Source organism: Nanorana parkeri, unplaced genomic scaffold (genome assembly GCF_000935625.1).
Source record: "Nanorana parkeri isolate BGI_ZX_2015 unplaced genomic scaffold, ASM93562v1 scaffold1938, whole genome shotgun sequence".
Taxonomy (NCBI): domain Eukaryota; kingdom Metazoa; phylum Chordata; class Amphibia; order Anura; family Dicroglossidae; genus Nanorana; species Nanorana parkeri.
This window is the reverse complement of record NW_017308206.1, coordinates 228,202-241,956: the sequence shown is the minus strand read 5'-3', so window position 1 is coordinate 241,956 and position 13,755 is coordinate 228,202. Positions and strand designations below refer to the sequence as shown.

At 40.1% G+C, this 13,755-nt stretch overlaps 1 protein-coding gene across 1 annotated transcript in view; it reads right to left on the bottom strand.

The window, feature by feature from the left end:
• The window catches only part of LOC108800150 (otogelin-like protein), a 139,486-nt gene that overhangs the window by 14,868 nt on the left and 110,863 nt on the right, over positions 1–13,755 (bottom strand). Inside the window, exon 49 of the mRNA XM_018572103.1 lies at positions 11,056–11,154. Coding sequence (XP_018427605.1) covers positions 11,056–11,154 — 99 coding nt within the window. The remainder of the gene's footprint in view (positions 1–11,055; positions 11,155–13,755) is intronic.

Sequence of the window (13,755 nt, the reverse complement as noted above, 5' to 3'; positions counted from 1 at the left end):
CAGATTCTCTTTAAGCAACCCATAGTGGTCTGTGGCACTGGTGCCATAGGTGTATCCTGTACTGGATGTATAATTCTCAATGTAAAGACTTATTTAAATATTAAAAGTACGTAATACATGGACATGTTGGATTATTCTACTGAGTGCTGGTGATTCCTTTTCCTAGACTATGAACAAATCTATGAAGGTTTCGTAGCAAAGGCACCACCATCACTAAAAGAGGATTACTGCTGGAGAGGCTGCAAACAATAGAACAGACCCCAGTCATAGACATTCATTAGAAATCTTGTCTGTGCAACAAATGGCGCAATGGCGTCAGATTCATGTAACTCATAAAATAGAAAAAGCCAGGAACGCATGATGAGTTCAGTTATTTATTGAGGCCTCAACAAGCCAACTGACAAAGAAAAAGTGACAAAGAATATGTTCCTCCATGGTGGTGTTTGTCACGTCTTGTTAATCCCTCAATGAAGAACTTAAGCTTATTACGGGGTGCTGACATTTTTATTCTAAGGACTCTAAACAGATAACACAGGAAGCCATGAACTCCCTATCAGTGGCGTTTAGGTTCAGCTCCTGGATGGATTCCTTTATAGATTCATGTAACTGTCAGTAATGCTGGGTTCACACCTGAGCGTTTTTTTTATGCTCGTTTTTCAGCTTGTTTTTTTCGCATTTTCTCATTCACTGAAATGCGCGTTTCACTGGCGGTATGATTTTTTTTTTCCTTTATTTTCACTATTTTTCTTTAATTTTTTTTTTTTTTTAGTTTCACTTTAAGGCTGGGTTCACATCTGAGCATTTTTTTATGCTCGTTTTTCAGCTAATTTTTTTTGCCTTTTTTCGTTCAGTGAAACGCGCGTTTCACTGGCGGTATGATTTATAATTTTTTTTCCTTTATTTTCTCAATTTTTAAGAAAAACATTTTTTTTTTTTTTAGTTTCACTTTTAAACTTCCCGCCGGCTCCGCCCCCCTGCGACGTGGCCGCTCGCAAGGGACGGAACCCGGAAGTCGGCAGCCGCCGAAGACACAGCGGGGATAGCGGACAAGGTAAGACCTGTACGCTGTATTCCCGAGTGTGGCTCGGGGTTACCACTTTGTTAACCCCGATCCACACTCGGGGATACCAATGGAAACGCACGGCAAAACGCCCCAAAGAAGCTCCTGTACTTCTTTGGGCATAGGGCATTTTGCAGCGTGTTCATACGCACTGCAAAACGCCCAGGTGGGAACCATGCCCATAGGCAATCATTGGTTTTCACATGTTGAGCGTTTTACAGCGTGTAGGAACGCGCTGTAAAACGCCCAGGTGTGAACCAGGCATTAGGTGCATATGAATCTATTGGTGAATTGCCTCAGACAGAATTTTGTCTGTGACACAATGCTTACATTTATGCCAGCATGGAAGAGGTCTTATTTGCCCCCCTTTTTCTATCACTGATAGTTCTTAATAATTATGTTGCAGCCATAGCTGGAGAATGTAAACGTGTTGCACATAACAACTACCTGAATTTCTTGCATGTGTGAGAAATAGCAAAATAACTGTTGCACGGCTTCCATGAATGTGGCACAGGACTTTTTAGTGCATCCATACATACACAAGAGAAGTGTTGCAAATGCTTTATTACATTGCCTTGTGGTTTAAGTGTAGATTGGTTCAGAAAGGCTATGAGGGGCAGGCTAGTTGTTCCTTTTATATAAGGTACGTCTGTGCATAAACCTTCCAAACTTCAGAGACTAATTCTTAACCTAATCCCCAGAATTGCATCATCCCCTGAAGACCCACATATACCCTTATGATGCTCACTCTATTCTATCTGCTTGCTGATCAGAAAATAAGAAAAGAAACTTACTGGTAAAGAAGGAATGGGCGTCTGTAAAACAAACAGATGCGTAAATAAATACTTATATAGAATATAATTAATGATAATAATTATAGGGTAAAAAAAAGCTGTAAAAAAAAATTTATGCAAAAGCTATTGTATAGACATGGGCACCATATGATGCCAGTACACTGTATGATGCCTGGCACAAATAGATGCCAGTGCTTCCCAATGCTCTAGACTCTGTCTAGATGGACGAGGATGAGACACACAGGATTACACTGTCAGGAGGTTGAGGAATGCCTATGGTCTAGACCACAGAGTGGCGTAACAATCACCATAGCGACCCAGGCGGCCGCTATGGGGCCCGTGCACAGGGGGGCCCGGCATCCCTCTGATGCCGTGTGGGCCGCCTGGGTCGCTATGCCGTGTGGGCCGCCTGGGTCGCAACCGCGCCTCCTCTCACATCACTGGCCAGCGATCTAAGAGCAGGTGGGGCCATTGATGTAAAAGGAGGCGGGGCTCGTCGATAGAAGGAGGCGGAGCCCAGGAACGGAAGAGGAGGCAGGGGCCCGGCGGCGGCGACCACGGAGGTGACAGGTAAGAGGCGTACAGCGCATCTGAGACCTTGCAGAGCCCACCATAGAGAGTCTATGGTGGGCTCTGCAAGTGGCATAACTAGCAATCACGGGGCCCCATACAAAATTTTGCTATGGGGCCATGTGATTTCTAGTTACGCCCCTGAGACCACCATATTGGTTTTTGCATATCATGTTGACTCTTTAAGTCTGGGAGAGCTTTTGGTATGCTCTGACAGTTTTTAAAACCTTTTTTGATATATTCAATTTTGAATAAACATGTTTGTATTTAAGAAAAAGTACAAATATATGCACAAAATACAATAAAATATGATTAAATAATAATAATATTTATTATAATATTGACTTTGACCTGGTAACAGCTTTTTGCAGTCACTGAACAATAGAGCTCAGACTGAGAGAGGGAGAAACAGCACAAGGAGCCAATCAAGGGGTAAGTAACATGCTAATAAGAGAGCAGAGTGACAGAGAAATTAGCTTATCAGCCTGCAGCTTCTACTTTTCCTGTTCAGTCACAGGTTGGGGGTTAGACAAAAGTGTTATTAATATGCAGCAGACAAAATTCAGACCTACTGTCACGCTAGACAGGGCTTTGCTATGTGGCAGAGCTGTGTAAATCTGAGGACTGGATGGACAGAAAACAAATTGGCAGGTAAAGCAGCTACCATGTATGAAATTAATCTGTTTATTTAGCTGTTTGCCTTGAATTCAGCTTTAAGAAGAGCAACTATAATGTGCAATGTACAGTCATCATTTGCAGCCAATCATCTTTTAGCTTTAACAGACCTAGCAGCTGCTTTGGGGTCCTGCATTAGAGAAGGACCTGGGCAGTATGACTTAATGCTTTATACTGGAAAATACAGCATTTGGAATATATGGTTGGATGAACATGCAGTTCTATTGTTTTTAGAGAGGCCTCAAACCAGATTTTGACTTAAATTAAAACTCCACTTTCATTAAAAACAACAGCATAATAATTGGTTGCTTAAGCCATTTTCTAATGTATTGTTATTAAAATTGCCTTTTCACTTCACTTTGAAGCTGCTGTAATGTTCTAAATTTGAGAAATTCAATGCAATATGGCAACCCGAAGGCAACCCCACAAATTTCCTTTTCTGCTTGTGTGATTGGCCTACATATTTTCCTAGAAGTCTGCAGTAAGATACAAATAAAATTGTAGGCATCACCTGCAATAGAAATTTAATTTTTGTTGAGATGCCCCCCTAAGGGTTAACTACCTCTAAAGGGATGCAGACACTGCAACTTTCCTCATTAGAACACTGTCAGGGTACCGTGCGCAGGTGTCCCCACACCTCATGCAGGTACCCACGCAGAAAGACCAAATTAATATGACCACACTGGATAGGGTTATAGGCACACAGTTTATTTGTACACAGCAAACAAACACGACAACCCCACCAACACCCACAAGCCCCCGGGGAGCCAGGCAGGACCAGGGGAGCTAAGGGATAAGGGGGTCAGGGTACAGGCAACAGGATACAGCAAGCGGTAACAAGGCTCAGAACTGCAACCAGGTATCAGGGCTCAGTATCGTTGCCAGTTCCTGAATCCTGTCGCCCTTCCTTGTTTCCATTTGCTGAATCCTGTTGCCCTTCCCTGAGCCCTGATACCTGGTTGCAGTTCTGAGCCCTGTTCCCGCTTGCTGTATCCTGTTGCCTGTACACTGACCCCCTTGTCCCTTAGCTCCCCTGGCCTTGCCCGGCTCCCAGGGTCCACCTGGCTCATATTCCCTGGGTGTGCATTTGGTTCTACTTAGTTTATTGTTTCTCTTGCTTGTGTTAGCTTGTGGATGTTGGTGGGGTTGTGGTGTTTGTTTGCTGCGTACAAATAAACTGTGTGCCTATAACCCTATCCAGTATGGTCATATTAATTTGGTCTTCCTGCATGGGTACCTGCATGCGGTGTGGGGACACCTGCGCACGGTACCCTGACAAACACTGAGAGTGCACTAGGTTGTTATAATGAACCCAACCCTCCCATTCAGGAATCAATCTGGAAAGGACATGGTGAGACAAACAGCTATTTCTTCACAACAGAGACAGGCAGGAATGTACAACAAAGTTTGGTAAAATCCTTGCAATGTACATTAACCACCCACAGGAGATTTATTTTTTCCAACAAAACTGGAGTTACACTTTAAAGGAAAGAAACTAGGCAATCGGGAACTCTGCAGTGATTACACAGTGGGGCCTGATTACACATAAAATATATTTGCCATTCAAAACTCTACCTGCATTGTGCACATTGCAACCAAGCTTACTAAAGCAGCCTGACAGTCCAATGTAATTCAATTACAATCAGATTTGGTACTTTTTAACCTCTTTTTACTTACAGAAACTTCTAGGGGAGGAACTGAAAAATAAAACAAAAAATGTGGTATTAGCAGCTAGCATAAATACAGCAAGAAACTCACAACTCTGTATAGCATATATACAAAGAAACAAAATGATTAACAACCAAATAACACAACAGGTTTATTCAATATGACCCTGCAGAAGTGCAATGTACAACAACCAATAACAACCAATCAGATTTGAACATTTTCCAAACCAGATGATTGATAGAGGCAGATGATTGGTTGCAGTACTATAAGCCTGATGGCGTATGCACATGAACTACACTTCTTTAATCCCTCGTCCAGAGGATGGCTGGCTAGTAACCACCCGAGACAGTGTTCATTTTATAACAAGGACTATCACTCACCTCTGACGGTACTGCTTATAATAAACACACAGTCACTGGATGCAGTTGTTGCAAAATGTTTGGTGTCTCTAGCTCATAATAAACCATCATTCCATAGATTTCACTTAAAAATATTTAATTTTAACAACCTTGTTTCATAGTTCAGGTCTTCGAACCCCGTAATGAGTTTGGTTGCCCTCCGCTGGACTTTTTCCAGCTCAAGGACATCTTTTCTGAGTATCAGTGACCAAAACTGGACTGCATACTCCAGATGTGGCCGAACCAGCGATCTGTAAAGTGGCAAAATTATAGACTTGTCCTTGCAATACATTCCCTTCTTAATGCAAGACAGGACTCTGCTTGCATGTTTACAGCAGCCTGGCACTGCGAGCTATTCTTCAATCTGCGGTCTATAATGACCCCCAAATCCTTCTCCGTTTTCCGACTTCCCTAGTGGCACACCCATAAGTGCATTGTCCATTTGCCTATTTTTAACTCCAAAGTGCATTACCTTGCATTTATCTACATTGAACTTCATCTGCCATATAGTTGCCCATTCCCAGAGTTTATCCAGGCCCTCCTGTAATGTTACAATGTCTAAATCCGTGTCTATTACCCTCCCAATTTTCATATCATTAGCAAACACTGAGACATGACTACTCACCCCATCCGATATCATTAATAAACAGGTTAAAAAGCATGGGGCCCAGCACAGAACCCTGGGGCACGCCACTCATGACCTCAGCACAGTCTGAAAAGGTGCCGTTTATCGATACTCTTTGTACACGTTCCATTAGCCAGTTTTCTATCCACGTGCACACTTATTCATCTATGCCCATATCCCTTAGCTTGTATAACAAGCGTTTATGTGGCACCATATCAAATGCTTTGGAAAAGTCCAGATATACTATGTCCACCGTCCTCCCTCCATGTAGATCTCTACTCACCTCTTCGTAATAGGTTAGCAGGTTGGTCTGGCAAGAACGATCCTTCATAAATCCATGCTGGTTATCAGTTATTATGCCGTTATCCCGAACAAATTCCACTAAGTAGTCCTTAATAATTCCCTCTAACAGTTTACATACTATGCATGTTAGACTAACTGGTCTATAGTTCCCTGGTTGGCATTTTGACCCTTTTTTGAATATAGGTGCCACATTAGCCCTTCGCCAGTCGCTTGGCACTCTACCAGCCATTATGGATTCCTTAAAAATGAGGAACAATGGTCTCGTTATCTCCTTGTTGAGTTCCTTGAGTACCTTGGGATGTAGATTATCAGGCCCTAATGCTTTATTTGCATTTAGTAGTTTAAACCTATGTTGTATCCCAGTTTCAGTCAACCACTCAGGTGTATTTCTTATAAATTTTTGTGTTTTACCATGTACATTAAACCCGTATTTTTCCTCGGTGAATACCTATGAGAAAAAAGTATTTAGCGCCTCGGCCCTCTCCCTGTCATTTGTGACTAACCTCCCATTTTTGTCCTTTATTGGGCCTATCTGTTCCTTTCTCCCCTTTTTACTGTTTATGTATTGATAAAAAATGTTGGGGTTCGTTTTACTGACTGTGGCGATATACTTCTCACATTCAATTTTAGCTGCCCGGACTACCAGTTTACATCTTTTATTACATTCTTTGTAGTTTTGGAATGCCAATACTGTCCCCTCCATTTTATACTTAGTAAATGCCACTTTCTTTTCCTTAATGTGTAGTTTTACCGTTTTGTTTAGCCATATTGGCTTCGTTTTTGATGTTTTACTTTTGTTACCCAATGGTATACACCTGGTAATGGCATTTTTTAATTTGTTCTTGAAACAGTCCCACTTTTGGTCAAAGTTTAGTTTATGAAATAGGTTTTCCCATTCGATTTCACCCACTATATTTCGTAGTTTGTCAAAGTTGGCCTTCCTGAAGTTTAGGCTTCTTGTTCGACCAGCCCACTCCCCTCTCCTCCACCTAATATTAAAAGTAATCACCTTGTGATCACTATTACCCAGTGTCTCCAGGATTACAATATCCTCAATTAACTCCGTATTATTGCTGTTGATCAGATCTAGGATTGCATTTTTTCTAGTCGGGACCTCAACCATCTGATCCATGAAGTTGTCTCGCAACATATTAAGAAAACGGGCAGCCTTTGCTGATTGGGAAGTTCAATTAGCCCAGTTGATACTTGGGTAATTGAAGTCGCCCATTACCACAACATTTCCCTGTTTCCCTGCTGTTTCTATTTGGGATTGTAGGTGGGCTAAGGTCCGTACAATCTAGTTCTAGCCATAAAGATTCCACATCATCTCCACCATCTGACGTGATATCGTCACGGATGTGCATAATGGGGTTATTTTTAGCATATATACATACCCCCCCCCCTTCTTGCCAGCCTGACACCCACAATAAATTTACGGCTAAGGTCCGTTCTATCTAGTTCTAGCCATAAAGATTCCACATCATCTCCACCATCTGATGTGATATCGTCACGTATGTGCATAAGGTGGTTATTTTTAACATATACACATACCCCCCCTTCTTGCCAGCCTGTCCCTCCTGAACAGGTTGTACCCTTCTATGTTAGTAGCCCAATCGTGTGTGCTATCTAACCACGTTTCTGCTATTCCCACTATATTGTAGTCCTCCTCGAGTAATATAACTTCAAGGTCTTCTATTTTATTTGCTAGACTTCTAGCATTGGTGAACATACATTTAATTTTTGTACTTTTATTGGTTAAACGTTTGCTCCCCCCTTGCTCCCCACTACTATTTTTAATTGTACCTGTTACGGTTGGTCTATTCCTAATCGGATCACCTAGGGTCATTAGATTTACTTTATTGACTACATTTAGTATGATCTCTATGTTGGCTTGATTAACTACTTTGACTATGTTGACTGGAGTGAGCCCACTATCCAATCCTGTATTTTTTCCTTCTGTGTTATCTGTCACGATTAGTTGTTTAATATTTAATTTTGTAGTTTTTATTTTACCCTGTAACATGTTTTTTAATATAAAGCTTTTCATTGAAAATAAAAAAATGTAACAAGACAAAAAGTTCAAGTTCAGCACTTACTGCAGTGGAATGTCTTGCAGCACAGGTCATTTGTTGGTACTTCAATCTTATTTTCACTTTCTCCACATACAGGTTCAGGAGCGCAGGTTACACGGCTGCAATAATGCTACAATATAGAGAGAAGTGAACAATTAGAGTGGTCCCAGTGATATGTTGTAGAGTAGATTATTCACCAGACCTGTTTATGAAAGAGGAGCTATACGACTAGAGCTAATCCAATATGATGCATGAGGTATTTTGACTGCAAAAAACTTCACCTCAAAAAATACCCAATTTCCAATAATAAATATCACATTAATTGATGTTTAATTAAATAAATCCTTTGTTTCTGAGTATTTTATGTTGAACTGTTATTTATTTCAGACAGCTCCATCTCCTGTTCTACCTAATAAACACTGGAGAGAGCCATACAATTATTGCCAGCCCTGTGCTAATCAACTTATAAGGAATGACAACCTATGTCATTATCAAATCATAATGACAAAGAGTTTGGAGACATACTGAGCATGTTCTTTGCTGGCACATGTGTGTTCACAATTTTATGAATGTAAATATTCCACTTAATTTTGTACAAATGAAATAATTACAATATGCTATTTTCCAGGAAATAGGGCTAATTTCTGGTATCTTCCCCCACTTGAAAAAAGGAAGGAAACCCTAAAATGATATTCTAGTACTGGACGAACAACATTGGGTTGGTTTCTTAATTTTCTTGCGGACTTAGTGGCCAGGTATTCTCTCCCTAGTTCCTGAACCCAGCTCACTACTTTTGCCAATTACTAGAGTATCATGCTCACATTGTCATGTGCTAATTATCCATATAAGGGAATATCTACCAAAGTTAGCATAACATCCATTTTCAGCTTTATATTGGCCATTTGGAGAGGTGTTGCTAGAAATTATGTTGGGGATATCTTGCCATTGGAGGAACCCCTGAAAAAAAGTGCCAGTGACCATCAAAAAGTAAAGTATGGTGAAAACTTACAAGAGTTGGAGTTATAGGAGGTGCTGAAAAAAAAGAAAAAAAAAGTGTCAGTACTTGAATCGGCATCAGAAAATGTTACCAAAGCAAAACACAGGCTTACTGAAAAAAGCAAAAAATAAGACTCAACAATAGCCAAATTCAATTATTTTTCAGTGATATGATTTTGGTAAATTAATGTCTCTTTGATGTTGTGTGTTACTCTGCTTTGCGCTCTCTTTACTGAAATAATTTCCCAACAGCTTTCAGACAGAGGTCAGATGGGGAGGTGTAAGGTTTCTGACAATCTTCATTTGCACTTGCACACTCATAAAAGTACATATTTAGACCTATGGCAATCAAGGCAACCACTTTGGACCTCTTGGTTATGCCCCTGCCACAGAGTGCTGCTCCATTTGCTCCCTTTTTCATCATTTAAAATTATAGCTTGAGCATGTGGGTGCAATTGGTAATGCAGAAAGTGTATAATTTAATATGCCAGTGTTCTAAATACAAAATCCAATAGCACCCAAGGCAAAAATGCCAAAAAGTGATTTCACCCCCTCCACCTCGGAAAAAAATGTTTTCTGCAATGCACAATTTATAATTTATTAAGTAATACACGATCTAAAATGCTATGGTTTGCAAAGTATATTAATAATCCAGTTCACTGCAGCTGAGAACCTAATATTTTCATTCTTTCTCACTGCACTTGATGCCATAACGATCTTTTTTTAATAGCAGTGGCAATGGTGTACCAACAGAGGTAGCAGAAGAAGAAATGCTACATGAAATGGCCTTAAAGTGACATTAAACCCTCAGATTTTTTAACATAAAACAATACTGTAATGTGTGCCTTACTGTAATCCATGGTTGTTTCCCTTCTCTTTGCTCTTCCTTTTAAATCTGTATCTGTTCTCATGCTGGGCAGAACTTCTGTTTTGCAGCAGACTGCCTTGTCTCTGGAATGGATACATGGTGTCTGTGTGTAGGTTTGCAACCTGAGCCAGCACTACAGGAAGAGGCACTCAGCTCCAAAAGGAAGTTCTCCCCCAGCATGAGAAGACATGAGGATTTAAAAGGAAGAGCAAAGAGAAGTGAAACAACCATGGATTACAGTAAGGCACACATTACAGTATTGGTTTATGTTAAAAAATCTGAGGGTTTAATGTCACTTTAAGGAGCAGCTGAGAACCTGATATTTTCATTCTTCACTGCACCAGTGCAGGCATAAATATGGTTTATTGGCTACTTACAGAACCTGATATTTTCATTCTTCTTTACATATTTAAAAATATGTAAAGAAATACATATTTAATAATATAAAAAAAATATTAATTTCTTAAATGTTTGCATTCAAGCCTGGAAAGCATTGCAACTGTGATTACTCGATCAGGGCTGCAAAGCTCAGGCTTCTGCACATTCTCTCCCAGGCAGAGCTCCATACTGTGATATGGAGTTTCAGTTAGGAGATGGGGAAAGACGGCTAGACTTCAAACTGCATTAAATCACCTCATACAGCAACTAGCCGTCCTCCCTCTGGTTAGATGTGGTAGAGCTGTCCTTATTCCCGTCCAGCCATCCTTCCCTATCTCTCCTAACTGATACTCCGTACATCAGTACGTAGCTCTGCCAGTATGAGAATGTACAGAAGCCTGAGCTCTGCATCTGTGATTGAGTGATCATTGTTGCAATGCTTTCCAGGGTTGAATGCAAAAATGAAATAAATGCATATTTTTTATATGATTTGCATTTCTTTGATTTTGGCAAAAGGTGAACTTAGCCATTGAAGATGAATTCTGGTTTCTAAGGGTAGCAAAAACACTTTATCATCCAGACAAGGTCTGCTGCAAAGTTCCTTCTGATTGTTTCTCATAATTACTCTGCTGCTATGAGGCAACTTACGACATTCATATTCTGGGCAGCACTCTGTTTCAGGGTTTCCAAGCAGCAGTGGTGGTCTGTCTTCGTCACATGTGGGAATATAGCATTCTTGTTGGCATTCTGCATGTAAAGAGAAGAAACAGTCAATTGCATACAGAAGGTAATAGTCTCGACAATACCTTAATGTTGAATTTGACCAATTCCCCAATGTAACTGTCTTCCAAAACAGTTACGTTTAAGGCATGCCAAATGTTAGGGTGGTCAGTGTGCTTTTTTCAGCTGTCAACCGAACCTTCAAATGGCTGGTGTCATAGCTGATCACATGGCAATTGCAATCCAAATAGAGGCTAAGATGGCACCTTCCTTGGCTGTAAAGGATAGAAGGATGTAGTTCTGCTTTAAACAGTAATTCTGTGTTTAATGAACCAGAAAATGTTTTTTCTAAAATCAAAGGTAAAGTATAATCAGACAAGTCATGGTGAGGAGACTTTAAGGAACCCAAAATTAGTCCATATAATGAAGTGAATAGACTTCTGTTTGTTTTTTTCAGTCCATCTCACCGTGACCTCTTTGGTTAAACATTGTATTGCTCCCAAAGTGCTACTCCAAAGAAGCTATGCCTTTCATATACTGCACTGATGATGACTAACTAGCCTAAAATGGATGTAGCTAGATTGGATTTACATTATGCCATATCTGCAAGCACAGTTGGCCCAGCTGCATAAAGAATTATTTGCATGTCTCTGCCCACTATCATTAAATTGGGAATAAACCCCCTTTTCTTTTTTTGGATTTGTGATGAAATTAAATATTCTCTGTTTTCAGACAGCCCTACTATAGTTTGCAGTAAAATTAAAAGCATTAATAAACTTGGCAGTTTTTAAACAAATGATACTTTCTGAACTTCTATAAGTTGTTAACCTACTATACATAACATAATATAATATGTTATATTATACAACACATAACATAATATGATTCAACTTACTGCACTCAATAACGGGACAGCAGCGAGTAGCAGAGGAAGGTTCAACCACCATTGGATCCGCACCCCTCTTCTCACAAGACACAGACTCACAAAGGATACCCAAGCATGGTGTCTTTTTGAAAACAAAAATGCAATTATGTGTAAGTGCATATATATTAATGTAAAGCCATCTAATTACAACTGTTGGTGCTATATAAATCCTGTATAATAATAATAATAATAACAATTATAGTAAAATTAATTGGCAGTAAGTTAAAGGGTAATCCATTCACAAGTAATATTTTCTTCTACCTAGATTCAATCACTTTAAAAGAAAGATACATTATTAAAGTTGACCTGAACTCAAAGAGATTTGCTATCTCATTGGAATCGTCTACAAAAGTTTTCGTACCTGTATTTTTGCTGTATTATTTGCTGTATTATTGCTGTATCACTTCCTCCTGGAAGGGAGCACTGCACTTCCTGACATGTGACAGTTTTTAACCAAGTGAAGACCAGGGTGTTGAACCCCCTTCCTGTTCATGCCATTTTTCAGTATTCAGCGCTGTGGTAATTTCTCTGGCATTTATGGAATGCCGTACTGAAATTAATTTTATACCACTTTTGGGGACAGATAGAGCTTTCTTTTAGTGGTATTTAATCAACACTGGGGGTTTTATTTTTTACTATAAAGAAAAAGGTAGGGAAAATTTTGGGAAAAAAATAGTTTTCTCTCTGCTATGTTATGAAACATTTATTATCACCCGATGTTTTTGTATAATATAAAAAATGGGGTGACAGTGGGTAAATAGACACCAAACATGTCAAGGATTAAAATTGCGTGTGCCCACGAAATCACAAAAAAACTACCATACCCAAAATTGCCTATAGGCGATGCTTTAGCAGCTTTTCCCACTCATCAGTTTAGTGTTATCAGTGATTGGGCTCCCTAGAATTATTGCTCGCACGCCGACGTTACTGGTGATATGTAACATGTACAGCTCAATGGGCACATTTGCCATGTTCGCACTTAACTTTATTGTTATCACATAAGGGGCTAAGAAGCTGATCTCGCTCCAATCTGCATTAACAGGGGGGGGGACTGCATACAGTAGCACAACATCTATCACAACATACAAGGGTTTGGGCAGCTTTATAGCTGCCTGAACGCTTGTATGTAAATAGTCATCGTCGGCTGTTAAAAATGCAAACAGTGCGTGCGTGCATGGGGTGTGGAGCGCTAGTGTTTTAGGAAGTAGTTAAGCAATCCTGTTTTGTACCCTCAAAGCTGTATATCTGCAGTGTGAGACCATCTAAGGCACTGCTTTCCCTGACTGGTAGTCTCATGAGATTTGGAGTGAGATTTGGTACTACTGTACTTCTGGTAATGTCATTACTGTGCTGCTTATTGTTCTACTTTCTAGAGGTGGAGCTTTACCTAACAACTTGCAGCACAAGCATCTCCCTGCTTCTGCTTAGTTTATTATGTAGAACTGTGATTTCTTCACCTCTCCCACCTCTTGCTCACTATTGCCCCACCAGTTATCAGATCACGAGTCAGAGGAGCAGCTTTGCCAAGACTTAGCAAAGCTCTGTTCCTATACTAAAAGGGCCAACTCCACACAGAGACAAACTATCTCAATCTCAGTAATGAGGAAAGAACAGCTACAGGAAACCTACATTCAGTACTGATGATTTGTATTTGCTTGCCTTTGTTTGGACACAGCTTCCAGAGTACAGGAACTTTAATATAT